The 22,836-nt window shown below is 42.2% G+C and overlaps 1 protein-coding gene across 1 annotated transcript in view; it reads left to right on the top strand.

Moving 5' to 3' along the window:
* The window catches only part of Reln (reelin), a 425,071-nt gene that overhangs the window by 223,017 nt on the left and 179,218 nt on the right, over positions 1 to 22,836 (top strand). Inside the window, 2 exon segments of the mRNA XM_032907091.1 lie at positions 11,537 to 11,633; positions 14,137 to 14,377. Of these exon segments, the coding sequence (XP_032762982.1) occupies positions 11,537 to 11,633; positions 14,137 to 14,377 (338 nt within the window).

Genomic DNA, 22,836 nt, shown 5'->3' with positions numbered 1-22,836 from the left:
AGAGAAGAGAAATGTCGCTTCATATTTTTACTAAATAAAGAGATAAAATGCCACTCATATGAGAGATTATAGTTTGCACGGCACAATGAAACTGCTCATCTCGCCCTTGAGCCCTATTCATAAACACCTTAATTACGCAGAGCTTGATCCAGTAGATACATTTTCTCAGTTCTTTTAGGGCAGGTAATTGAGAGGGAGGAGAAATTGAGCCTTCAGTACCTCTGTGTGAACGACTGCTCACCTCCTCCACAAACATCCTGAGATTATAAACCGTGTTTTAAATTAGAGTCTTCGACTTTGCAAGCACTGCTCTCCTTGCTAAGACAGACCTTGGAGAGGTTATCATCAAATAGTAAAGCCTTGTCTGAAACATGGAGATCAATCTGTGTCATACCAAGAAAATCTCTGGTGAGCTGAGCTCAAAACAAACGTAAATAAAAATTGGAATTTTAGAAGATTTTAATAGCAGAATTAATTTAATGTTTATACTTTCTGAAGTTGAAGCTCAATATATGTTTTTGTTATAAAAAATTCCCAGGTATAAAGTACATTAAAATTACATTTATGACTTGATTTTCATGTCTCTAAGGATATATGTTAACACATATAAACCTGAATATGTATATGTAGAATATTTCTATATTTCCTTAATTTAGTGAATAACTGTTAGAGCTGATTTTGACCAGGGAAAGCCTGCTTTTTCATCACAGGAGTGGCCTGTGCCTCTCTATGGCATCTATATCTTAAAAGATAAGTTTAAATTAAAATATATATATAATTTTGAAATATATTTATATATTTCAAATCCTTTACACACCAAAGAATTAAGTGCTATTTTAAAGAGATTATTGTTATCAGTTTAAATACTGCAGTAAAATTACACCAAGCATAAGTTTCTGGGAAATTCTTCTAGATTAAATTTTAATTACTAGAACCAGTAACTAAATAAAAGATGAACATTGTCTAAATTCGAGTTCACTCTTGGAAGGTAAAGATTATGTCCTCTCTCTTGGAATGTTCCCTCTATCATTCATCTGATGGTTCTTAAATAATAAACATAACAATTCATCCGTTACTCATTCATTCACAACTATATTCTGCCAGTGCTTTTCAGGGGTTTTCCTCATAGAAGGACTACATAAGCGTGTGCAGAGTGGGAAGTTGATCATCAGTGTAGACGGTGTCTCCAGCCCCACACTGCTGAGAACTCAGCTGAAGGTCCGGCTATCCTGGACCTGCGAGTCATCACAGATTCATTTGTGACATCTACTTCATCCTGTTTTGATATGCATAAAGGCCATTTCTGCACCTCTGCTTTTACCCTTCATTGCTTGGATGTTCACCAAGGACTGGCACGTATGTCTGTCTTTGTGGCTTTAGACACACAGGGACTAGATTGAGTTTAATTCACAGCTGAGGAACGTGACCAAGCTGTGTTCCACGTTATATTCATGATCACAGTTATTCCTGATCGCTGCGGTGGTGGCGTAGGCAGGGGAAGTCCACGGACAACTCAGACCTTCACGCCTCTTCCTGTGATAGGTGGGGAAGTTACAGTGAAGAAAATGGGGATAGGACTGAAAGAGAGAAAGGCACGATAGGGAGGACAGCTGTTCACTTCCGACCCTGTGGACACTGTCCATTTGCCATATGCTGGGACAGGTCCCCTAACGAGGTTCTAACCAGGAAGGTGAACGAGATATGAACAGGTCAGACACCATCACATTTCTGTGCCCAGATCCTGTTCACGACAGATTCAACCCCAAGCAGAAGTCATTGCTCCATGGTATCCTCATTTTAAAAATAAACAGATACCAAACAAAAAAATGGAACACTTGCTCTCAAAACACAGTGTTCCTACATTTGGGAGATTTAAAAGAAACATGGTTTTAATACCTACAGAATATTTCTGAGGGGTCATTAATTTGACTATTTTATTGTGACTACTCCTAATCCTTAATACCATTTTGAGTAAATACTTAAGATTAATCTTCCTATATATAATAATTCATTTTATGATGTTATGTTTCCTCAATTATAAATTATAAATATACTTATAAATTATAAAATGTCAAACTTTAACCCAGGAGTATTTTCAGTGGGCACAATAGCAATGCAAACATTAAACACTAGATTTCCATGTTTAAATAATTATTAATTGATAATTCAATGCTGACCAAATATTATGGACATATTTATTTCTCTAAGCTAACAATTTCTATTAATAAAACAATTATTTATCAAATAAATAACTTTGACTGTCCTATTTTATCAAAATTGAATTCATTTGTTCTTAACAGGTCCAAGAATAATTCTAGGACGTTCCTTTGTATAGAATAGAACAGTTCTTAATTAAAGTGATTATCTGTGGTGTTCTTTCAGCCATGATTCCCATTTATGTCATTTGGAACCTAGAAGCCCCAGGACATTTCCTGCCTGGGCTGCCACAAGACATTATCTGATGGAGTAAGCATTCTTCCCTGCCCAGCCTTTTACCCATGAATCAAAACACTGCCTCTTTGGCCTTGGCCCCTGAACTTCAGCAGGGCATAGGCTGCCAGCTTTTCATGCAGGCACAAGCCTGCCTTTCATGAAATCCAGGAGCGTCCTGCATTCAAGGATGTTTAATGCCATCGGACATACAGTCTGCAACTAAGAGCCTGCCTACTGGGGGCCAGATAGAGCACAGACTCAGCATCCACTTCTCTACATCCACTTCTTAGCATCTCTTTAACTTGTGATCTGAGATCTGGTAAAATAACATACTTAAGACAAAACCTTCATCTTTCCTGGTAGATTTTCTCACTTGTCTTGAGCACTGCATTTATTCTGTGGCATTCTGTGATAGCTGCTATGCAGTAAGACAAGAAGAAGAATAAAAACTACCTACTTTAGCAGTATTAGAAAATAAGCCAAAGCTCTATTAGAGAAGAGCTAATTATAATGTATCCAGTTTAAAAATTATGCAAATTTGTATCAGATTGTAACAAGATATAAAGCAATATGCCCGGACAGAAAACTGCTACAATAATGTAGGGTCTGTAGAGTAGGAAAGAAACAAAAACAAGGTGAAAACTAGGTGGGGCTAATCTGACCTGAAAATGACAGCAGTTAGTGTTTAAACTTGAGGCCATGTTTTAGTTATGGCTTGTAGGTTAATACTTCTAGACTTGACACAGTACATACACTATTGTTCTCACAGTAATAGCAGGTCAGTTTGTTACCATAGCAAGTAAACCAGTGGGCCTAGACTGTTTCCTGCAGGTTCCGTGGAGGTGGAAATAAAGCTTTCAGTGTGGGATAGTCATTTTCTGCACTGTCATTGCACACCTGTATCCAGGGAAATTATTAAACAGACATTCACTATTAAGAAAAGTCGATCATGTAGATAATGGTAGTCTTGATTGTGGCAGGGTTATTTTAAAGGGAAATCACAAAATAGCAAATAAGCTCTTGCTATTTTCTTTGATGCCTTTGGGGCACTGTGATGTTGCCCCCCCCCACAGTGAATCATAAAATATTACTCATAGCTAATTTTTTTAAAGCATTAAATACGACTACCAATGTAACTATTGTTGTAGTGGGTTCACGTTCCCCATCACATTTTCCAACATCACTCTAGAGTGAGGCACGTCTACTTCTTGATTGCCGCAGCTCAGAGTAGCAGGTGAGCTCCCGGGAGGGACACTGGCTAGCCTTTTAAAAGCTTTCCTCAAAGTCGCCCGTTCATCTCTTTCTTACCAATCTTGAGTTAATGGTCCTGTCCTCCATTCACCCACCCTGAAAGATGAAGGGGCATGTTGATCCTGCTAAGATTTGCTTCGATCATAGCAAGGAACCCTAAGCAGCCAGATTGCGTGCCCTCCATAACTTTTTGATGTTTTTATATCAAATGCTGTCATTTACATGCAGCGCCTACAGCCTGCTCATCCCAGAGGCTGAGGATTGAGTGATGGCATCTGTGGCACTCGTGCCGTCGGAGTCCTCCACGGGGCTCTGTGCAGACACTCCTCGAGCCTGCAGTATTTATGGCCCCACTATGTTAGCTAGAGGCATGATTTCTGCCAGTGTTCTTGCCCATCTATCAATTCCGCGAGATCCGTCCTCCCTCCTTCTGAGGCTCAGTGCTGCATTTTAAAAGGCAGATTGCTTTTAAGGCACAACTCTGGCAGTCGGAGACTGCTCTCCACAACCACTACCAACCCCCAAGAGGACAATACCGCCTTCTACTGTGTTGTGCTCTGATTTACTTTAGAAAGTTCCGAGATTAGTGGGAAAGGGCATAACCATGTGAAAAACTACCCAGGCCTTGAGACATGAAACTCCAGTTGATTTATCCTGTTACTATAAAGGAGAAAGAAATTGATGGAGCTGCTGGAGATGCAAACCCACAGCCCCCGATCTACAGTTTCAGATTATAAACAATAAAATAAGAGGGAAGGCACAAGCCAGGTTTGTGTTTTAATGTCCGTAGCTGCAAACCTGGCATGACATGAATTCATTTGCCAGCGAGACTTGACTTGAATATGCACACAGTTCGCTGCAGAAATGTTAATGCATTTGATAAGGAGGCTTTGCCAAAGCTTTGCTTGGGGCATAGCATGTTACATAGTATATGTGCCCATTTTTCCTTTCTGAAATCTGTAAATTTAATAAATGAAGTATATAATGCCTATTATCCACTAAGCCTCTTGGAATTAAGAGCCTACACAGCTCCCTTCCCAAGGAAGGAGTAACCCGCCGGTGTTCACTAGAGGTTACTAATATTTCTGTCTTCGGATGGCCTTGATGTTACGTCGAAAGCTATAAAGTTGCTTATTTTATGTCACCTACCAAAATTGATAGAAAGAAATAAACATCTCTTACGACTTTTGAAGAGTTCCGGGTTCCAGGAGATTCTTAGAGTCTCCTCCACGTGGGTGCGGATGCCGAGTGGCTGCACGGTGAGCTTCAGGTGGGCCGGGTTTGACTCGCACTTACAATTGCCATTTCATCACGTGCTAGTGTGTCCTTGAGAATATTGGCTCTGTGACAGCTCTGTAGAGGCCCCAGTGGGTCAGTGTAGCACAGAAGCAATCCAGGGGGCAGGTCCTGGGACCTGCTGGTCCTCCTGAGCTTCTATTGAATGTCTGAGGCTCTCGAGACCTTATTCAGACTCAATTCCCAAGCTGACAATTTCTTATGTAAGCAAACGACTTCAAAGTAATTTCTTCAATCCTAACCGAATGGTAATGTGATCTATTCCCTTAGCGGAACATTTTGATTCAGAGATAGAGAAAAGAATTTTAGAAATTCTAAGTTCTTTCTCGTTCTTCAAAGCGTTTTGGTATACCTATTTGTTTTAAATTGGCAGAATTATGTGCATTCGCCATGGGCAGTGTGCTGCTTTGAAGTATCTACACAGCCGGGCATAGTGGCACACACCTTTCATCCCCGTGCTCAGGAGGCAGAGGCAGGTAAACCTCAGTGAGTTGAGGCCAGCGTGGTCTGCAGAGTGAATTCCAGGACAATCAGAGAGACATATTGAGACCTTGTCTCAAAAACAACCAAACGAACAAAGAAAAGTAAGCATCTATAGAGTAGAGTCTATACAGGATAGCTGGACCTAGTCATACGCACCCCTGCTCTCTTTCTATCGTTAAAATAATTTATCACTGGGTGGCACCGTGCTCAGAATAGGAGAAAATAAAATTGGGAGTGAGACTTGCTATCCTCTGGCACTAGGGCTCTTGAACATGCCTGAAACTCAGGAATAATCCTACTGCGTTTGTTCTCAGCAGGAGGAGAGTTGGGGTTTGTGGGTACATTTGATTCATAGTTTGGAGGGGCATGATAAGAGCTTCTCTAATAAAAAATAAGTAAAACCATAAAGTTAAATTAACGCACAACTCTGTTTATTCATTTAGAATGGAAAATTACAACTAGTATCAGATCTTTAGAAACTTACCATTCTGCAGACATTACAGAATCAGGAAATTTGTTTGATAGCCCTAGAATGTTGATCCTTGTGACTGGCTACATGCTCTTAAGATATTTCATTTCGTAATGTTTTCAATCAAGAGCACAGAGATAATTTTAGGGATGATTCTTAGAAAAAGTCTCATTTAGACTTCAGGGTACTTTTAACTTTCCCTGTGCAGTGACTAACCTTAAGCTAATATTTGAATTGACGTCATTGATTAACCAATGTGTCATCGTTGCCTTTGAGTCATGGTGCTGTGTGCGTCAGCACAGTGAGCTGTAGGAGTCCCTAGCAGCCCTTTTCATACTGGGAATAACTCTACTCTAAAGTAGAGAGAACTCCAGAAACATGTCAGAGCAACCCACAATAAATGAATCTTCAAATCAGCTTCTTCGCAAATTTCCCCATGCTGCCATCACCACTGGCTGCCATAAGAGGCAGCATGAGGGGTCGTAAGAATGGAGACAGCACATATTTTAAAATGCTATCATGTAGCATGTTGCTAGAGCTCCCAACTGGGCCCTGGAACGTGCCAATACAGCCCAGTATTAAATGCATTTCCATCCATGGTAAATATGTTAGACGTGAGCACTGTATTTATACACATTGTATTAAGTCATTCTGATAAACCGTTTCATGACCTTTTGTATCTGTATCCTGCTAGTTGCCTCTGCATTTCCTTTGGAGTTCCCATGGCATCTTTAACACATTCTATTCTATTGCTTTTGCCTATATCATAGTCATCTACAAGGTCCATGGTGATTTCTATATACTGCTATATTTTGTGCAGTTAGACATATTAATGTAGGTTTTGAAGCCAAGGATCTTCTTTACATTCAGAGTGTTCTGTAGCATGAGACTTTACAATGCATATATGCCAACACACAAATTTTGATGTCCGTATAAATAGGAGAGAAACATGGGAAGAGGGGATGTGCATACCAAATGAACCCTCCACCCACCATTGAGTAAGTGAAGGAAAATAGGCCCCTGGAAACTCTTCGTTTAAAAAAGAAAAAGTGCCTGTTTTCATGATTGCTTAAATGTTTTGCCATAGTACTGTAATATCTTAGAACTGAGTATTATAAATGAGCCACAAGTTATCCAGGAAAACATTTTGTCAGAAGTCTTAGTAAGGGTTTCTTGCTGTGAAGAGACACTATGAACATGGCAACTTTTATAAAGGACACCACCTCACTGTGGCTGGCTTACAGATTCAGAGGTTTACTCCATTGTCATCATGGCAGGAGGCGTAATGGTGTGCAGTAGGAGCTGAGAGTTCATCTTGATCTGCAGACAGCAGGATAAGATTGTGTACCACACTGGCGGGCTGTAGCTTGAGTATAGAAGACCTCAAATCCCGCCTCCACAGTGACGCACTTCCTCCAACAAGGCCACGCCTCCTCCAACAAGGCCACACCCACTCCAACAAGGCCACACCCACTCCAACGAGCCCACACCTCCTAATAGTGCTGCTCCCTACAGGCCAAACATTCAAACGCATGAGTCTGTGCGGGCCAGACCTATTCAGACGACCACATCAGGAAGCATGGTTTTATATACTATCTTAGTTAAGGTTACCCACTGGAGACATGCAGATGTAGCGGCTACAGCTTTACTTTCCCGGTTGTTGATTTGTGTCGCCAAAGGGCGGTGTTAAAGCAAGAACAAAGGGGCAGCGTTGGCATTGTCTCTCAGTGCAAGCTTAGAAGACAGCAGGGGTTTCAGTCACCATGCCGGGGGACAGAGGCTGTAACTCTCCATTCCCTTTAGGAGGAGCTAAAGGGAGCCAGGGGTGGCGACACCACAGCGTGTTAGTACATTTCCAAAGGACCTTTGAGAAGTCTGGAGAACACTTATTTCATTTGATAACTGTTCAGTCAGCTCTTCAGTGAGAGCTGGGGACAGGATCTGAGAAATGAAATCTCTGCTCTGGTAGAGCCAATGCTCTGGAGGGAGGAGGATGTTGTCAAACGAATGACTGTGGACATAGCGGTGCGAGAAAGAAATTAAATCTGGGTTCCGAGAATGGTGGGGGAGAATCTTACTGGAGGTGGCCAGGTAAAGGCAGGCGTCGGAGAGTCTGACCATTCGCAGGGGTCTGAAGTGTAGGAGTGAAAGCAGCAGAACAAAGGGAGGGTGTCAGAGCCATGCAGATGCATCTCGGGCTGCCACAGAACCTGTGTAAATGTGATCATAAAGAATGCTTTACTTCTTAGGGAAGAAGGGCTGGGCTGAGGTCTGTTTTTCCAGAGTAAAAGCTAACGTCAGGAGAAATGAGACTGAATAAGAACGTAGAATTCCGGATTCCCACATGGCCCTGACATTAGCGCTTACTTTTTATAGTGTGTCGACTCATTGATTAAGTGATTGCTTATCCTTGTGGCCTTGCTGCCACTGACAAAGGCAGAAAGGCAGAAAGGTACTTGTCTGCTTTTTCCAAATTATCATAGGGACACTACTATTTACACAGGACCAGGGCTAAGGTCTCATGATTAATTTTAGTTACAACTTTTAACTGAGATTCAGACCAAGTTTACTATAATTTTTTGGGGGGGGGGTGTTACAATGATAAGGGTTGGGGCATGGCTTAGTGGTAGATTTTCAAGTCACCATTAGAATTCATTCATTAGGATACCAGTGCAGTTAGCCTGAAATCTGACATTTAATTTTAGTGTCAGTAAAGGACAGAATAACAACCAGAAAGTTAAACACAGAATGCAAAATCCTGCAAATTGTTTATAAAGCAAGCATAGGAAGAATGTTGACACACATCGGATAGATATTAAAGACACCCTGATAGCACTTGTGTTTTCTGTCAATGTGTTACAAGCTTAAACTTATGGCACGCCTATGAAACAGAGACACGTGACTCTTGAGTTACTTTTCCTCAGTCACTGGATTGTAAATTCTCTCAGATCTAAAAGGGGTTCTTTACTCCATCTCCTCCCACAGTCTAAGGGGGTCCTCTTTATCTCTTGCTGGGTGTCTGTAACTGTGATTAGCTCAGTACCCCACTTCCAGCCTTCCCTGACCTCACTTGTGTACTCTGTAAATGAGTGACTTCCCCGTGCTCTCCTTTATAATGTTTACTAATTCCCGAGTCTCTCAGCACATCAGCATAAAGTGATCAAATAGGGACTTTCAAGAATAGAATTGTACCAGGGTGATCGCAAAGGGTTCCAATAGAGGGGTTTTCACCTGGGAGACCATGGCTTGGGTTCAGGGTACAAGTGGTCATGACTTGGGTTCTGGGTATAAGTGGCCATGACTTGGGTTCTGGGTATAAGTGGCCATGACTTAAGTTAAGGGTACAAGTGGCCATGGCACTGGGTATAAATGGCCTGGCAAGGTAACTGAGGTGAGAACTACCAGCTTGGAGGAAGCACCTTCTGGAGAAGTGTTCCTCTGAGACCTGCCTTACTCAGAGGCTACTCCTGAGTCACTCTTACAAATGGCACCAGTCCAGTGGATGAATCACGCCCCATACTCAGAGTGACACTGGTACCTGGATAAAACTGTTCCTCACATAAACTCCTTTGAGACTGAAATCCCCCTTGTCACATAGAGCCCAGTCAGCTTTGTGAGATCTGTTCTTTCCCAACTCAACATGGCTGTTTGACCCTTGAGTAGGAGAGGGGAGGCAATAGTAACCCTTCTCTGCATTCTTGCATTCTCTAGTGCCCAAGGCTGCTTCCAACTCCCTGTAACCAGATGAGATGTGCAGAGTTCCTGCTTCTCTAAGACTCTTTCACATGGAGTGGGATCCCTGAAACCAGTACCTCTTTAATTTCTCTCACATCTAAGGCACCTGACAAGTCTGACAGAGATAAGACTAGATAATAACAACAATGCTAACTGTCAAATGCAAACGACCCTCCTTTGCAGATCCATTTCTCAGATGCCAGACCCCATTCAGTGCAATCACTCACTGTAGAAATAGCAGCACTGTAAGAACTTAAAAGACTGAGTGATGGAAGGAAGATCACTGAAACCATAGCAACAACTGTGGTCTGAGAGACAATGCTGGGATCAAAAGTTTGTAACACATTGATAGAAAACACAGGTGCTATCAGGGTATCTTTAATATCTATGCAGTGTGTGTCAACATTCTTCCTATGCTTGCTTTATAAACAATTTGCAGGATTTTGCATTCTGTGTGTAACTTTCTGGTTGTTATTCTGTCCTTTACAGGAATTCACCTCATTCATTCACTTTTAAGCCCTTGGGATATGCAAAATATAAGAAACTTCGAACTAGTCTGGACTTCCCCTGAAATGCCATTCCCTACCAGGCTTCATTCTTGTTGGGTTTGTCCCACGGATCCTGCCAGCTTCCCTTTCCAGCCACACAGTTCGATGTTTATTTTAACCAGCTGTTCAGGAAAGGTAGAATTTAGCAACAGTTGCAGTGGCATAAGGCGGGTTTCCATGTAGAGCAGGGTAGCCGGGTGCGTCCTGTTGGCTACCCCTTCCCTTCACCCCTTTTCACCTGCATTTCATCTGTGAGGATAAATCTAGGAAAACTGCTGTTTGGTCTGTTAGCACATTGCCAGCTTCGGCAGTTTCAAACTAACGGGCTTTCTACTAAACGCTGCTGAAATGAAGTAAATTAGTCTGACGAACGCTTGGCGCCCTGACTTCTACAAATGAAAACCATCAACAGATGCTCTTCGCTGAAATGGAGGCTCTCCTAGCAGATGGATGAAAGTTAAACACAAATTGTTCTGTTTCTTTTCCTTTTGGTTCATTTGTTTTTACTGCAATATTAAAAAAAAAAACAACTCTGATACATTCGTTACAGTAAACTTGTAGCAAATGCTTCATGACTGTTTGGGGTTTTCTGAGAGCTCTGAAATTACACTCAGGCCATTCTTCATTATATGAACTGGTTGAAAATGAAGACTGAAATTCTTCGTCAGTTCTAGAACTTCCTTTGGTGTTCGTCCTCCAATCTTAGAGAGAGTGATGAGAAGCAACTACCAAATCCTCACAGTGAGAGAGATACTGTGTCTCTGCCTTAAATATCAAGTGTTGTAAGGAACGTCTGTCACGACTCCAATAGTCAGTCTGCATTTAGAACTAGAATGCTTTCTCAGTGTTCTAGTTCCTCCTGTGCTCCTGCACCCTCTAGCTAGCACACATAAAGAGGACAAGAGAATGGTGACTTGCCCCCAATTCAGCGACTTGTACACCATTTAAAGTAATCACTCTCAATTGATTCTAAGCTTCAAAGCAACAGTGGCATTATTAGTCATTCAATCAATTTAGATATTTGTTTCCACAGAGCTGTTTATTTTAATCTAATTTAAGTAGTTCATATGTCTCTAAAGAAACCTGGATTTTTTTTACCTTCCTTCCAGTTCCTAAGGTCATTTATTAAGATTATATTCATTATAACAGAACACAGGAAACTTTGACATAGTAGGAATAAAGGAAGAATCATTTAGATATTTTTAAATATTGAAGATATTTCCGGGGGACTGTTTACAGGGAAACGGAAATGTTCACAGGGATATTGCTTGTAATTGCATTGTTTTCTAACCGTGAGATTTGTTGTTATCCCTGTTTGTAGGGTCAGGATCCTGTCGATTTAGCTACTCTGACCCCAGCATCATTGTGTCATATGCCAAGAACAGTACTGCCGATTGGATTCAGCTCGAGAAGATTAGGTTTGTTACCATTTCCAGTATTTGCTCGAGATGTGTTGTAGAAAAACTTCTACACCTCTAGTTGCCTCCGTTCTATCCTGACTTCTTTCTGTAGAGTTAAAATACTTTGGTTGTTCATTTCTCAAGTCATGAGTATGCATCTTACAGCCTGTTCTACTTGAGGAAGATGTTGCTAGATTATCTCTCTCCCATTCATAACTTCCTACTGTCTACACTCCCTGTACTGACCTGTTTTGGACAGCATCCCATTTGGGATCCTATCCTAACGTTTGAGAGAGCATCCTTTGCCACATACCATCACCAGCTGTGGCAGGCAGGGGTGACCTGACTGTGTCTGACATGCAGAGCCGAGAGCATGGCCATACCAACCCCCTGATACATCCATCCCTGTCCATGGTGATGTGAGCTCATGGCTGCAAGGCCTTTTGCATCACCTGTCACTCCTAACGTCACGCAGGCCCAGCTTCAAATCCTGCATCTTCTTTATTTCAAGAGTTCTTCGATGATAAAATGAAGTAGGATGCTCCCGGCAGAAGGGAACTCTCTAACGTTGGAAAGACTTGATGGGCTTAGAAAATCCCAGATCATGCTTACCACTACTGCAGAGTTTACTCCAGGGACTAAAATTTGGAGTGGACGATTGGTTACGGAAGTGAAATGAAAAGGAAAACAATGCCCTACGCTTCCAGATAGAAGCAGTGTCTGCTGCGATGAGGGCTACAGCCCCACATTAAATTATTCCCCATTAAAGGGATTGCGGCCACTGGGCTATTTCTTAAGTTGGAAACATTTTAAGTAGTACATTTTCCATCAAATGTGACATTTTGTGACATTTGTTTTTCATTAGCTCTTTTCTTTATATTAAGAGGACAGTAATCTGTTTAGGGAAGCAGAAGAAAAAAATTAAGTTGATAATCTTTAATACTAACCAATTTTTACAGAGAAATATATATAAATAAAACCCACATAAGCTCTAGTCTAACAAAACCAAGAAAGGTAAAGTTAGGATTTTAATAAATGATCCCACTGTGCCTAGATGGGGTTAATTTACAGGTGGTCACTGCACACTGAGCTCTAACATACCGTGTCAACTTTATGACAATATTTGCCACTCTGTATTTTCTAGGTTTTGAAAGTGCATTCGAATTGGATACTTAAGCATCTGAATGGATGCATTCAAACCAGCCTACGTATAGAAACTTTACCTTCATCCCCACAGCTCCCCTTTTACTATATTAAATCATAACTGGAGTAAATTACAATGTGCACTTCTTGCTAGAAAAGGGCTATGTGCTTTTGAAGTGGTGAGAATAAAAGTGCACATTTGACTGCATACAAGAGCACCACCTTCAGCCGAGCACACTGACTTTTTCTCATGAAATGACACTTCCGATTCTAGGCCGCATACCAAACCACCATAGTCACGTGTGCAGATTGCCCTTACCGTTGGCGATCAGCATGAACGTCTTCCCAACCCCCATCTGAAACCAAATACATTCTCTTCATCACTTTAAATTCTTTTTGAAGCTAAAAAAAATACCATAAACTATTGTAAATGAGAAGGGAATTGATTGCCCCCAAAGGTGAGCTCCACCATCTATAACCCCTCTGACAATTCTGAAGATATATATGTGCTTCGCTGGTGAGCGAAAAATATGGCTTTTTCTCCGGCCCTTCCAAACCTGATTTATAGCGAGCCCAGCCTACCACTAGTTTGCATTTTAGCACCATTTTTAATCTCAGCTAAAACGATCATTTTTACAACAGCAGATTTCTACTTTGGTAGAGGAAAATGATTAATAAAACTTGTCTTATATAACAGAAAGAGCTAGATTCTAACAGATATTATATAAAAAGCTTATTAAATTATATCAGTTTTTAAGAGATTGGCCTGTATACAGCTGTTAAATAATTACAAGTGAAGACATTTAATTCTATGGCAAATTTCATATTTCAGTCAGTCATCAGATATAAAAATGTATCTAGTGAATAAAAATAAAATGGCTGTTATATAATGACTATCAAATATATATATGTATATATACTTAAACATATACATCATTATATACTTAAACATATCACATATACATCATATAAGTACATCTATATATATATATTTACCTTAAACATACCACATACAGTGGCCTCCAATTGATGCATAATCTCAAAATGAAAATCATCATTACTTAATTTCAATTTTTCTTTTTTTCTTATCAAATGACTGATTTTACGGGATCTCTACTGTGTGCCAAAATTCTTCTAGACACCACTTGGCTCCTTTCGTATTGTGATAGCAGCTTGTGCCACTCTCTCTGCCACCGCCCTTCTCCTGGCTTGTTTGAACACAGTGCTCTCTTTAATGGGAAAACCGTAACAAGCAGCAGACACTGCCGGTTGGAGCATGGGCTTGCATTTCGTCTGTAACGAACGAGCATTACGCATTCATCGAGAGGCCGCGGTCTTAACCTGCAAGCTTGACCTCCCTTCTCACCACTCGTTCCAGAGCCCCTTCCAACGTGAGCACCATCATCCACATCCTCTACCTTCCTGAGGACGCCAAAGGGGAGAACGTGCAGTTCCAGTGGAAACAGGACAGCCTGCGTGTGGGTGAGGTGTACGAAGCCTGCTGGGCCCTGGATAACATCCTGCTCATCAATTCGGCCCACAGACAAGTCATTCTGGAGGACAGCCTCGACCCAGTAGACACGGGCAACTGGCTTTTCTTCCCTGGAGCAACAGTCAAGGTTTGAACATTGGCGTCCTCTCTTCCTGTAGAAACCCAAGGCTCACTGAACCAGTTGCCTAAAGATAGCTTTTCCAAGACTGCTCTTTTGACGACTAACATTCTTATACCTCATAGTGTGCCATTTAGGGGTGTGATACCACTTTATAAAACATGATATTGATGAATGAAATGAAAAATGTTTATTCATTCATTCAACAATTGTTTGAGAACTCAGACTGGGCTGAACCCTCTGAACATGAAAAGGCAAAGACATTTCTTCCCTTGCTTGTGGCTATCAATTCAGTGGCAGCACGTAGGCAGCTAGCTGTGCAAACACAGAACAGCCCAGTTGTCGTTTTCTGGGAAAGCTTAGAAGTTTGAGATAGCACCAGATCCAGGCTTGGGCCATTAACAAGGTTATCCAGAAAATAGAGAATGCCAGCAAATACCAATGGGTAGTCAGAAAGTGGCCAAGTCGGGGGAGGAATAGCGTTCCAAGAACTGGGGATCTTATACATAGAGCTTGAACTGAACATTTGTGTCTTCCAGCCATTTGTGTGTTATAATACTATCATATGGAGCTAGAAAATAGAGCCCCTTTGAGGTCATTCAGTCATAAGTATGAGTCCTCTGTGAATGGGGGATTGGTGTCCTTGTGAAGGAGAACTCTCTGGCCCTCTGCGTGTGAAGACATAGCAAGGCACCAGCTAACTAGTCCAGTACTTTGATTTTGGGACCCTGACTTCCAAAACTATTAGCAACAGGTGTCCCTACTTCAATTGCAGGCTACGATGTTCTCTGACAACAGCCCCCAAACTAAGGTAGACATTCTAGATTTGTGGTTCTCAACCTTTTGTTTGCAACCTCTTTCAGGGGAGGGGTCACATGTCAAATATCCTGCAAAACAGATATACATTACTACTCCTAACAGTCGCAGAATTGCAGCTATGGAGTGGCAATAAGATAATTTTATGGCTGGGGATCACCGCAACGTGAGAAATTATATTAAAGGGTCAAGGCCTTAGGAAAGTTGAGAACCACTGGTCTAGATGGTGAATACGTAAAACAGAAACCCTTCCATGGAGTTCAAAACAGTTCTCCCATATATTCTGAGATTCGTGGTCAGTAATTCTGGTGTTCTGGTGTTCTTGAAGATTTGCTAGCTGCTGCAGTATTGGAATTATATCTGGACATCATATCCACTGAAGTACCTTAAATCAGAGGCAGTTACGTTGGTATTTGAAATTGTTCTTCTAAGAGAGCGCTCTGAGTGAAATGAGAATTTGGAAAGACCAAGGAGCTGCTTATGAATGGTTCAATCATAGATCTTATGAGAGAGATCTTAAGGGAGAGAGGATGAAGACATGTGGACATATTTCAGATTTTGTCACCAGGGAATGGAGGAGATTGGGGACTGATAAAGAGGAGGAAGGGACGGTGGGTGTCAGGGACAGGGTTTGGGCAGCTAGACTGACATGGTCGTTATTTGCTGAAACAAGAAATACAGGAGGAGGAACAAATTCATAGGACCAGTTAAGGTTGGCTTCAGTTCAGACACCTAGCTCTTGATGTTGTTAGGGCCAAGTGACAAGTAGTTGGCAGGAAGTGTGTCAGAAGTTATGGCGGTTGTCACCTGGTGGATGGGTCATCAGTCAGGAGCCTGCCTGACAAGAGACTCTGTGATAAGGAACCAGTACAAAAAAGACCATTCAGCCTTCAATTGGATCCCTGCATGTCCCTAATATGTAGAAATGGATTGACAATTTAGCTTACAGATTTTTTTGTTTTTGTTTTTTAGCAATGACTTACAGATGCAAAACAATCCTGTGTTAGATAGCGTGAGACCACAAGAAGGGTAACAAGGAGAATATAAAGGTTTGAAATAGCTCCCCTTTTTGCATCACATAATACAGGGAAATCACCCAGGACCTTTTACAACTTGGCAAGTGTTCTAGCACTGAGCTACATCCCTAGATCTCTTTTGACTATTTGGGGAAAGGGGTACAAATTCTCACCAAGTTGCCAGTATCTTAGTTAGGGTTTTACTGCTGAGAAGAGATACCGTGACCAAGGCAACTCTTAGAAGGACAACATTTAATTGGGGCTGGCTTACAGGTTCAGAGGTTCAGTCCATTATCATCAAGGCAGGAACATGGCAGTGCCCAGGCAGGCATGGTGCAGGAGGGACTGAGAGATCTGCATGTTGTTGGGAAGGCTGCTTCCAGGCAGCTAGTATCTTAGAGTATCTTAAAACCCACACCCTCAGCCACAGTAACTCGCCAACTCCAACAAGACCACAACTACTCCAAATAATGCCACTCCCAGAGACAAGCAAGCATATTCAAACCACAGCACAACAGTTTGGCCTTGAACTCACCATTGAGTCCATGTAGGTCTCAAACTTATGGTGCTTCTGCCCTCTGCCCTCTGTCTCTTTGGTATCTAGGACTAAAGGCCTGTGCCACAAAGTATAGGTTGCTTACCTCCTTTTGAGATTTTTTTCAGTACTATATAAAAAAAAGGATTGTAAATTGGTCTCAACCCAGAAACTCTCCTTCTCCATCGAGCAGTCAAAACTTGTATCATTTCAGCACAGGATGCTGAGGTTCCAGCTGTAGACTAGTCCACAGGAGCCCTCCCTGCTCGGTTCAGGGAAGCATCCCATGAGACTTTTCTGACATAGCCCAAAGCTGTAGCTGCCTTAGAAAGAGTCCACAAATTCCTTTTGCACAGAGAACTTTTGTCAGGGTCCTCTGAGTGATGTCTTCTTGCCACTGCATTGAGGGCTTTCTGCTGTCTCCCCTCTACACTAACAAGCAGGTCTGAGCCCTTCCTCAGAATGACTCTTTACCATCTGACTCTCATGCCCTCTACTAAATGGATGTGAGTTTCTGCCTCCTATTACAAGCTATTATACTAATTTAATTAGCTACTTGGTTTCTTACGGCATGTACTTTGGTTCCACCCATGATAAAAATGCATGAAGTCTGCTTTTGCTTCAGTAAGAAATTTAATTAAAACTTTGGGTAGAGAATGCTTTTTTTCTTTTTAGTCTTGTCCTGATCATAGGCTTACTAACCACGCCGCCAAATTGCCAAGGGACCTCGGTCTACTCAGAAAAAAAAAGTCACTGTGCTAATGATTTACTTTATTGACCTTAAGTCGCCTGCTAGATAAAAGTTCTACCCCAGTGTTTCTTTTGAAAGCTTAAAAGACATGCTCTAGTCAAATCTAAATTGTTCTTCTAACTCATTCTAACTCTTTCGATTTTTGTTTAAAGTGTCTCAAAACGAAAACCTTTTCTTTGACCAGACGATTCAGAATTACAAAATAAAAGTTGTTTTTTAGTTATATGACATGCCTTTGTCAAATGCTAATTACTGCCTTTGAGATGAAAACTGAATGTAACTGCTTAGAACCCATCTCAGTGCCCCTATGAGTTATGAGAGTGTTTAAAATGTTGCTTTATTGTGGATTTTAATTGTAAGGAGTAAGTATGTTTGCTCAACAGACTTTATCTTTTTATGTTTAGTAAATATTTCCAAGGTAGTTACATTTTAATTAAGTCAAAGGGAAAACCCACCCACGATTAAGAGAAAGAAATGTGTATTGAGTGTGTGTGTGTGTGTGTGTGTCTGCGAAAGTCTCTTAAATACTAATGTTGATAAAGTGAAGCTGTTATGAGTATATACAGTTCTGACTAAATTGTCCAGCTGCTGGTCTCAAAGACCATGTTTAATGGGTCAAAAAGGAAAGAGAAAAGTGAGTCCCTGTCACTCAGAGGCTGTATTTCTCTCATCTCCAGACGTTTCAATTTCTCTGAAAATATTTACAGTTTCATCTGAGCTATCATTGTTTATCCCAAGTAGAGCAAAAGTGGCAAAAGACTAGAGAGAGTAATTCCCTTAAGATGTCACATACCCAGGGACCTGTAGGTATAAGTCACCAGCTAAAATCTCTGAGCCGTAGGTCATGGCTAGTATTGGGTCCTTAGTAATTGGTGTCAACTGTACCTGTAAGAATCCATCGTTTACTACAGAACCTGCTCTCATATCTGTGTTTGTTTGATACCTGGGTGCTGGGATTGAAGCCAAGGCCTCACATGCACAGGTGAGGAAGCCGTCTACCGCTGAGCTCTGTCCCCAGCCCTTTGCTGTAGTTGATTTGGTAAACTGAAGTAGATGGTGAGAAGTAGTTTCTCTTCCGTCCTTCTGTGCCCACAGCCCTGCCTGCCTCATCTTTCAGGCTTGTCCGAGAGAACTTTCCCACATGGAAGAAACGGTGTGCCACATCCTACTGGCCTCTAATCAACAGCGTTATTTTTCATTTCCCGTCAGTCCTGAGACAACCCTTTGTTCACTACCAAGTACCAGTGGCCTTAAATGCCAGTAAATACACTGGGGGAAGTGAAGAAGTCTCCTCAGAGCGCTGCCTCTGTAGCAACACCACTCACACCCACACTCCCACACATGCATGCACCCAGCACAAACAGCTCATGTTAGCCCTACAAGAGTCTGAATCCCACCGTCTGTTAAATCACCTGTCATTGGCTGGCAACGGTGATTTTGCCTTCTTTCACAGAATGAGACTTTTTACTTCTGTATATTTTTCTAGAAGTGTAAGGAACTGGTGTCAGTTTTGCTATCGTAGGTTGTGGTTTCAGTTCATCAATGCAGTTGTTAGAATAGCTGCTGTTACCACGTCAGGACTTCTGTCTGGAAGCTGTGGGTGTTCAGAGCATGTTTAAGAGTCAGAGGTCCCCGCCTTCCCACATGATGAGGGAGGATGAGTAATCTCAAGGCAACGTCTGCACCAGCTGCGAGTGATTTTGGTTTAATCGAGGATTAAAGGATCTGAACTGAACGTTTGGGCTCTTCCCATTTAAGACGATCGAGGTTTAGCATTTCATGCTGGGCGAGGTTCTCACTCGCAGGAACGATGCTCTCACTGTCATGCAAGCCACGAGGATCCTTGAAAGTAATGGGCGAAAATAATACTAGCAGCATAACCGTGGTTGCGATGATTAGAACAGCAGTTCCGTTGAGAGCACTTGGTGAAGGCTTTGTAGGTATGGACAGGGACGCCCTCGGCAGCCTTGCATCGAGTGTTGATCAGCACTCGGCGACTGAAAACACAGCTCACAAGTACTTCAGAGCCAGCCATCTCACCTTTTCAGGTTTACATCTTGCCATCTGAGAATATAACTTCAGGCTCAATGGAGAGTATTTTCTGTAAGTTGGGAGGATCCGTACAGAGCAGCTACAACTGCCTGCTTTCCACTGCTTTGCGGTCGAAGAGAAGCGTTGCAAACGGCTGTGAGTTACTCCCAGGAGAACTGGGGATAACTGAGCTGGAAAGAGCTATGTTTGAGTGAGAATTTCTCTCTCCTCCTCATCTCTGAATAGTTCCCCATGAAGTAGAGTTTCTGAATGAATCAATATGGCGCGGTCAGGTACTGGGCTAGCTACTGTCTCGTTTTGTTTGTCTTTTGTCACGCATCCTTCATGGCAGGTGCAGAATTCACCTTGAAAGTATAAATCATCCGTAACTCTTTGCTGTCTCCAGTGTGCATGCCTCTGTGTATGCCCAGGGTGTGTGTGTGTGTGTGTGTGTGTGTGTGTGTGTGTGTGTGTGTGTGTGTAAGAGGAAGAGTGCTTTGCTAGGTGTCCATTATAAGTGTTTCTGTCTGCTCAGTGAGCGTGGGTCCCTGAGTTTGCAAAGGCATAAATCACTGCTTTCTGTCAAAGCTGGAATTGGCCTACAGATTAAAAGCAGGTCACTAGGACATAGGTGCTACGCCACATGCCTCTCACTTTTAAGAAACCTTCAAATTCCGATTGCCTTACCTGCTCCTGATGGTGTTTTGCACTGCCTAGAACTCTAGATCCCTCCTTGTACAGGTTTATGTCAAGTTGTGCTGAGAAGCAAATCAACAGTAACAGCCACCAAGACCCTTGGGAATGTGATCTGATCTGAACACGTGTATTCGGAACCTCTTTTAAGAAGCAGTTTATTGGAATTTGCGAATTCGAACTAAGGGTTTGCAGTCACTGTTGGGAGCTTTAGAAGGGCTCTGCTTCTGTCTCTTCTCCCATCCAACTAGTTTGCTCCTTTGCCACAATCGCCTTTGACTATGAGTTCAGTGGCCGCAGTTCTCCTAGTGAAGCGAGCAGCGAAGGGCCCCAGTGAAGGCAGTAGGCCTTAGGAAAGTCAAAAGTGCATTGAGAGGAATCACTGAATCAGAACAAGAGAGTCCATTAGTTTCCTTATCGCCCTTATACATGGTGAATGTAGCAAAGTTGTTCTACTGGACAGAAGGCAAGTCTCCATCCCACGTCAGGACTCGTTCTCAGCGCCTGACATCACCCTTCAAGTGCTGTTAATTCTTACAAATAGCGAATCATCAGTGGAGAAGAGAAACCGTGTCCAAATTTTAAAAAGAACCTATAAATGAATTTGGCTGAAAAAAATTGAATCTTAATGGAAGTTGAAGCTGATGAGGAAAAAATAGTTTTTGACAATGGTGAAAGGCAAAATCAAGGCGGAACCAGATCATTTTTAAACCTACCTTTTGGGAATAAATCCCACCCCCCCTCCCCCGGAAGCAAGGCTTTCCTGATACCATGACTGGGTTTTCTGTGTAAAACTCCATTCAGTACCCTGGGGGAAACGGCTCAACGGCTTCCTTCAGGATTCTGCTTTCTCACAAGGTGAAAGGACAATTAGGAAGCGATCCGGTTTGCTTGGGGAAAAGAAATATGCTTTGCAGATCGCTGCACTGCATCCGCTTAGCGTGCGACTTGTGGAACTTGTGTTCCGGGTTTCTAATGAGGATAAACCTGGGCGCAGTAAGACTCGTGGCCAGCCATGTTCCCATGCCTTCTTCCATTAGGAGTCTGAATGATAACTATGATTTCTTGGCCGGGTTCCAGCTTGGTTAATTGCATGCTGTCTACCCAGATTCCCTCTGCTTGGGGTCCCCTTCACTCTGGACTGTGCTGCTCTTATTACTGTGTTTCCCCCAAGAGGTGGGTACACATTACCAATTCGCCAGAATACAATTTGTTCAGCTAATAAGAGTACTTTGGGGATGAAGGGTTAAATGTGGTGGTGTGCTTTTCCACACTCTCCCCCCGGTGAGGTTTATTTGTGTAGTAATTAATGTGGAATAGCATCAGTGAAATGTGGACATGGGCCAGGTCACCAGAACAAGAGCGGCAATAACACGCAAACACCTAATTTTGATAAATTCGACAGGAGGTTGCCATTCAGACAGATCCCCAGAGCCCCGTGCTCCTTTTCTGTTTGTCTTGTTTTGTTTGGGATTGAAGCTGACATTTCTAATTGCTGATTAGGCTAGTACAGTATTCAATAAGGAAACTTTATCTTTCTCTGTTTCCCTACATCTCCATCCTCTTCGCGTGCCTCACACGCAACTCTAAGCAAAATAGTGTGTGTGGTAGCATTCTCTGAAGTAAGATTTCTTAAGTAATCGATTAAAGATATGGAACAGAAATAAAGAGAAGAGCAGTATATATAGATCCCGAAGGTTCTATCTCTGAATAAACCCCCTTATCTCTCATCTAATCCTTATTCCCCATTTCGTGATGAAAACGCCGGGGTTCCAACATGTCAAAAGGCTTTGAGTTGTGAAGCCAGTCCTGTTTTATTACGAAACTTGGCTTTTCCATGCCGAGCTGTAGCCTCCTGTGTTGTGCCTGGCATCCTTGGCCTTAATTGGAGAAGACAAGTACGAAAACCTAACACCGTGAAAACCAGGATGGCCAAAGACGAGGCTAGCAACTGTCCTGTGGAATTTCACGTGGTTATCCTTCCTCTCCTCCCTCCAGTTCAAAATCTGTCACTGTTTCCATTTCGGAGCTGAGAATATCGGGAAGTAATTATACACTTGTCACAAAGTCTACCAAAAGTTGAGTCTTTGTAAATCCTAGTGCAGTGTGGTTCAACTGTGAATGTTTAATGAGCCCAGAAAATAATGAGGAAAACAAACCCCACTCTTTAAGCTCCCTAAAACGCACAGGCCAGGGTTGACTCCATTGCGCTGACTGAAGAGCAGGCTTTGCAGCCTCCTGCACCTGGACTCTGTTCGCAGCCAAGTTTGCAGGTTTGTAACTGGCATTAAATTACCTAGGAATTGAATGTGCGGAAAATAATAGAAATTTATTTTCTCTCATGAGAAAAAAAAAATGTTCTCTTCCTATTAGGGGGTGTTCTTTCTATTTTGGGGAATGAAGTCTGAATCTTTAAAAACCACGGAAGCAGAGTGTTGGGAATGTGCGACAAAGCTATAGCATACACATAACAAAAGACTTTGGAAACAGTTCGCAGGGCAGCCCGTCAACTCCCAGCCACCCCACAGCCCCTCTTACTTCCATCCGCAAGTTCATATGCCCATATATTTTATTTCCAGCCAGACAGTGGCTAATTTACGGCTCTGCCAACAATGCCATTTTAATT

Source organism: Rattus rattus, chromosome 6, assembly GCF_011064425.1.
Source record: "Rattus rattus isolate New Zealand chromosome 6, Rrattus_CSIRO_v1, whole genome shotgun sequence".
NCBI lineage: Eukaryota > Metazoa > Chordata > Mammalia > Rodentia > Muridae > Rattus > Rattus rattus.
This window is presented reverse-complemented; position numbering and strand designations above follow the sequence as displayed.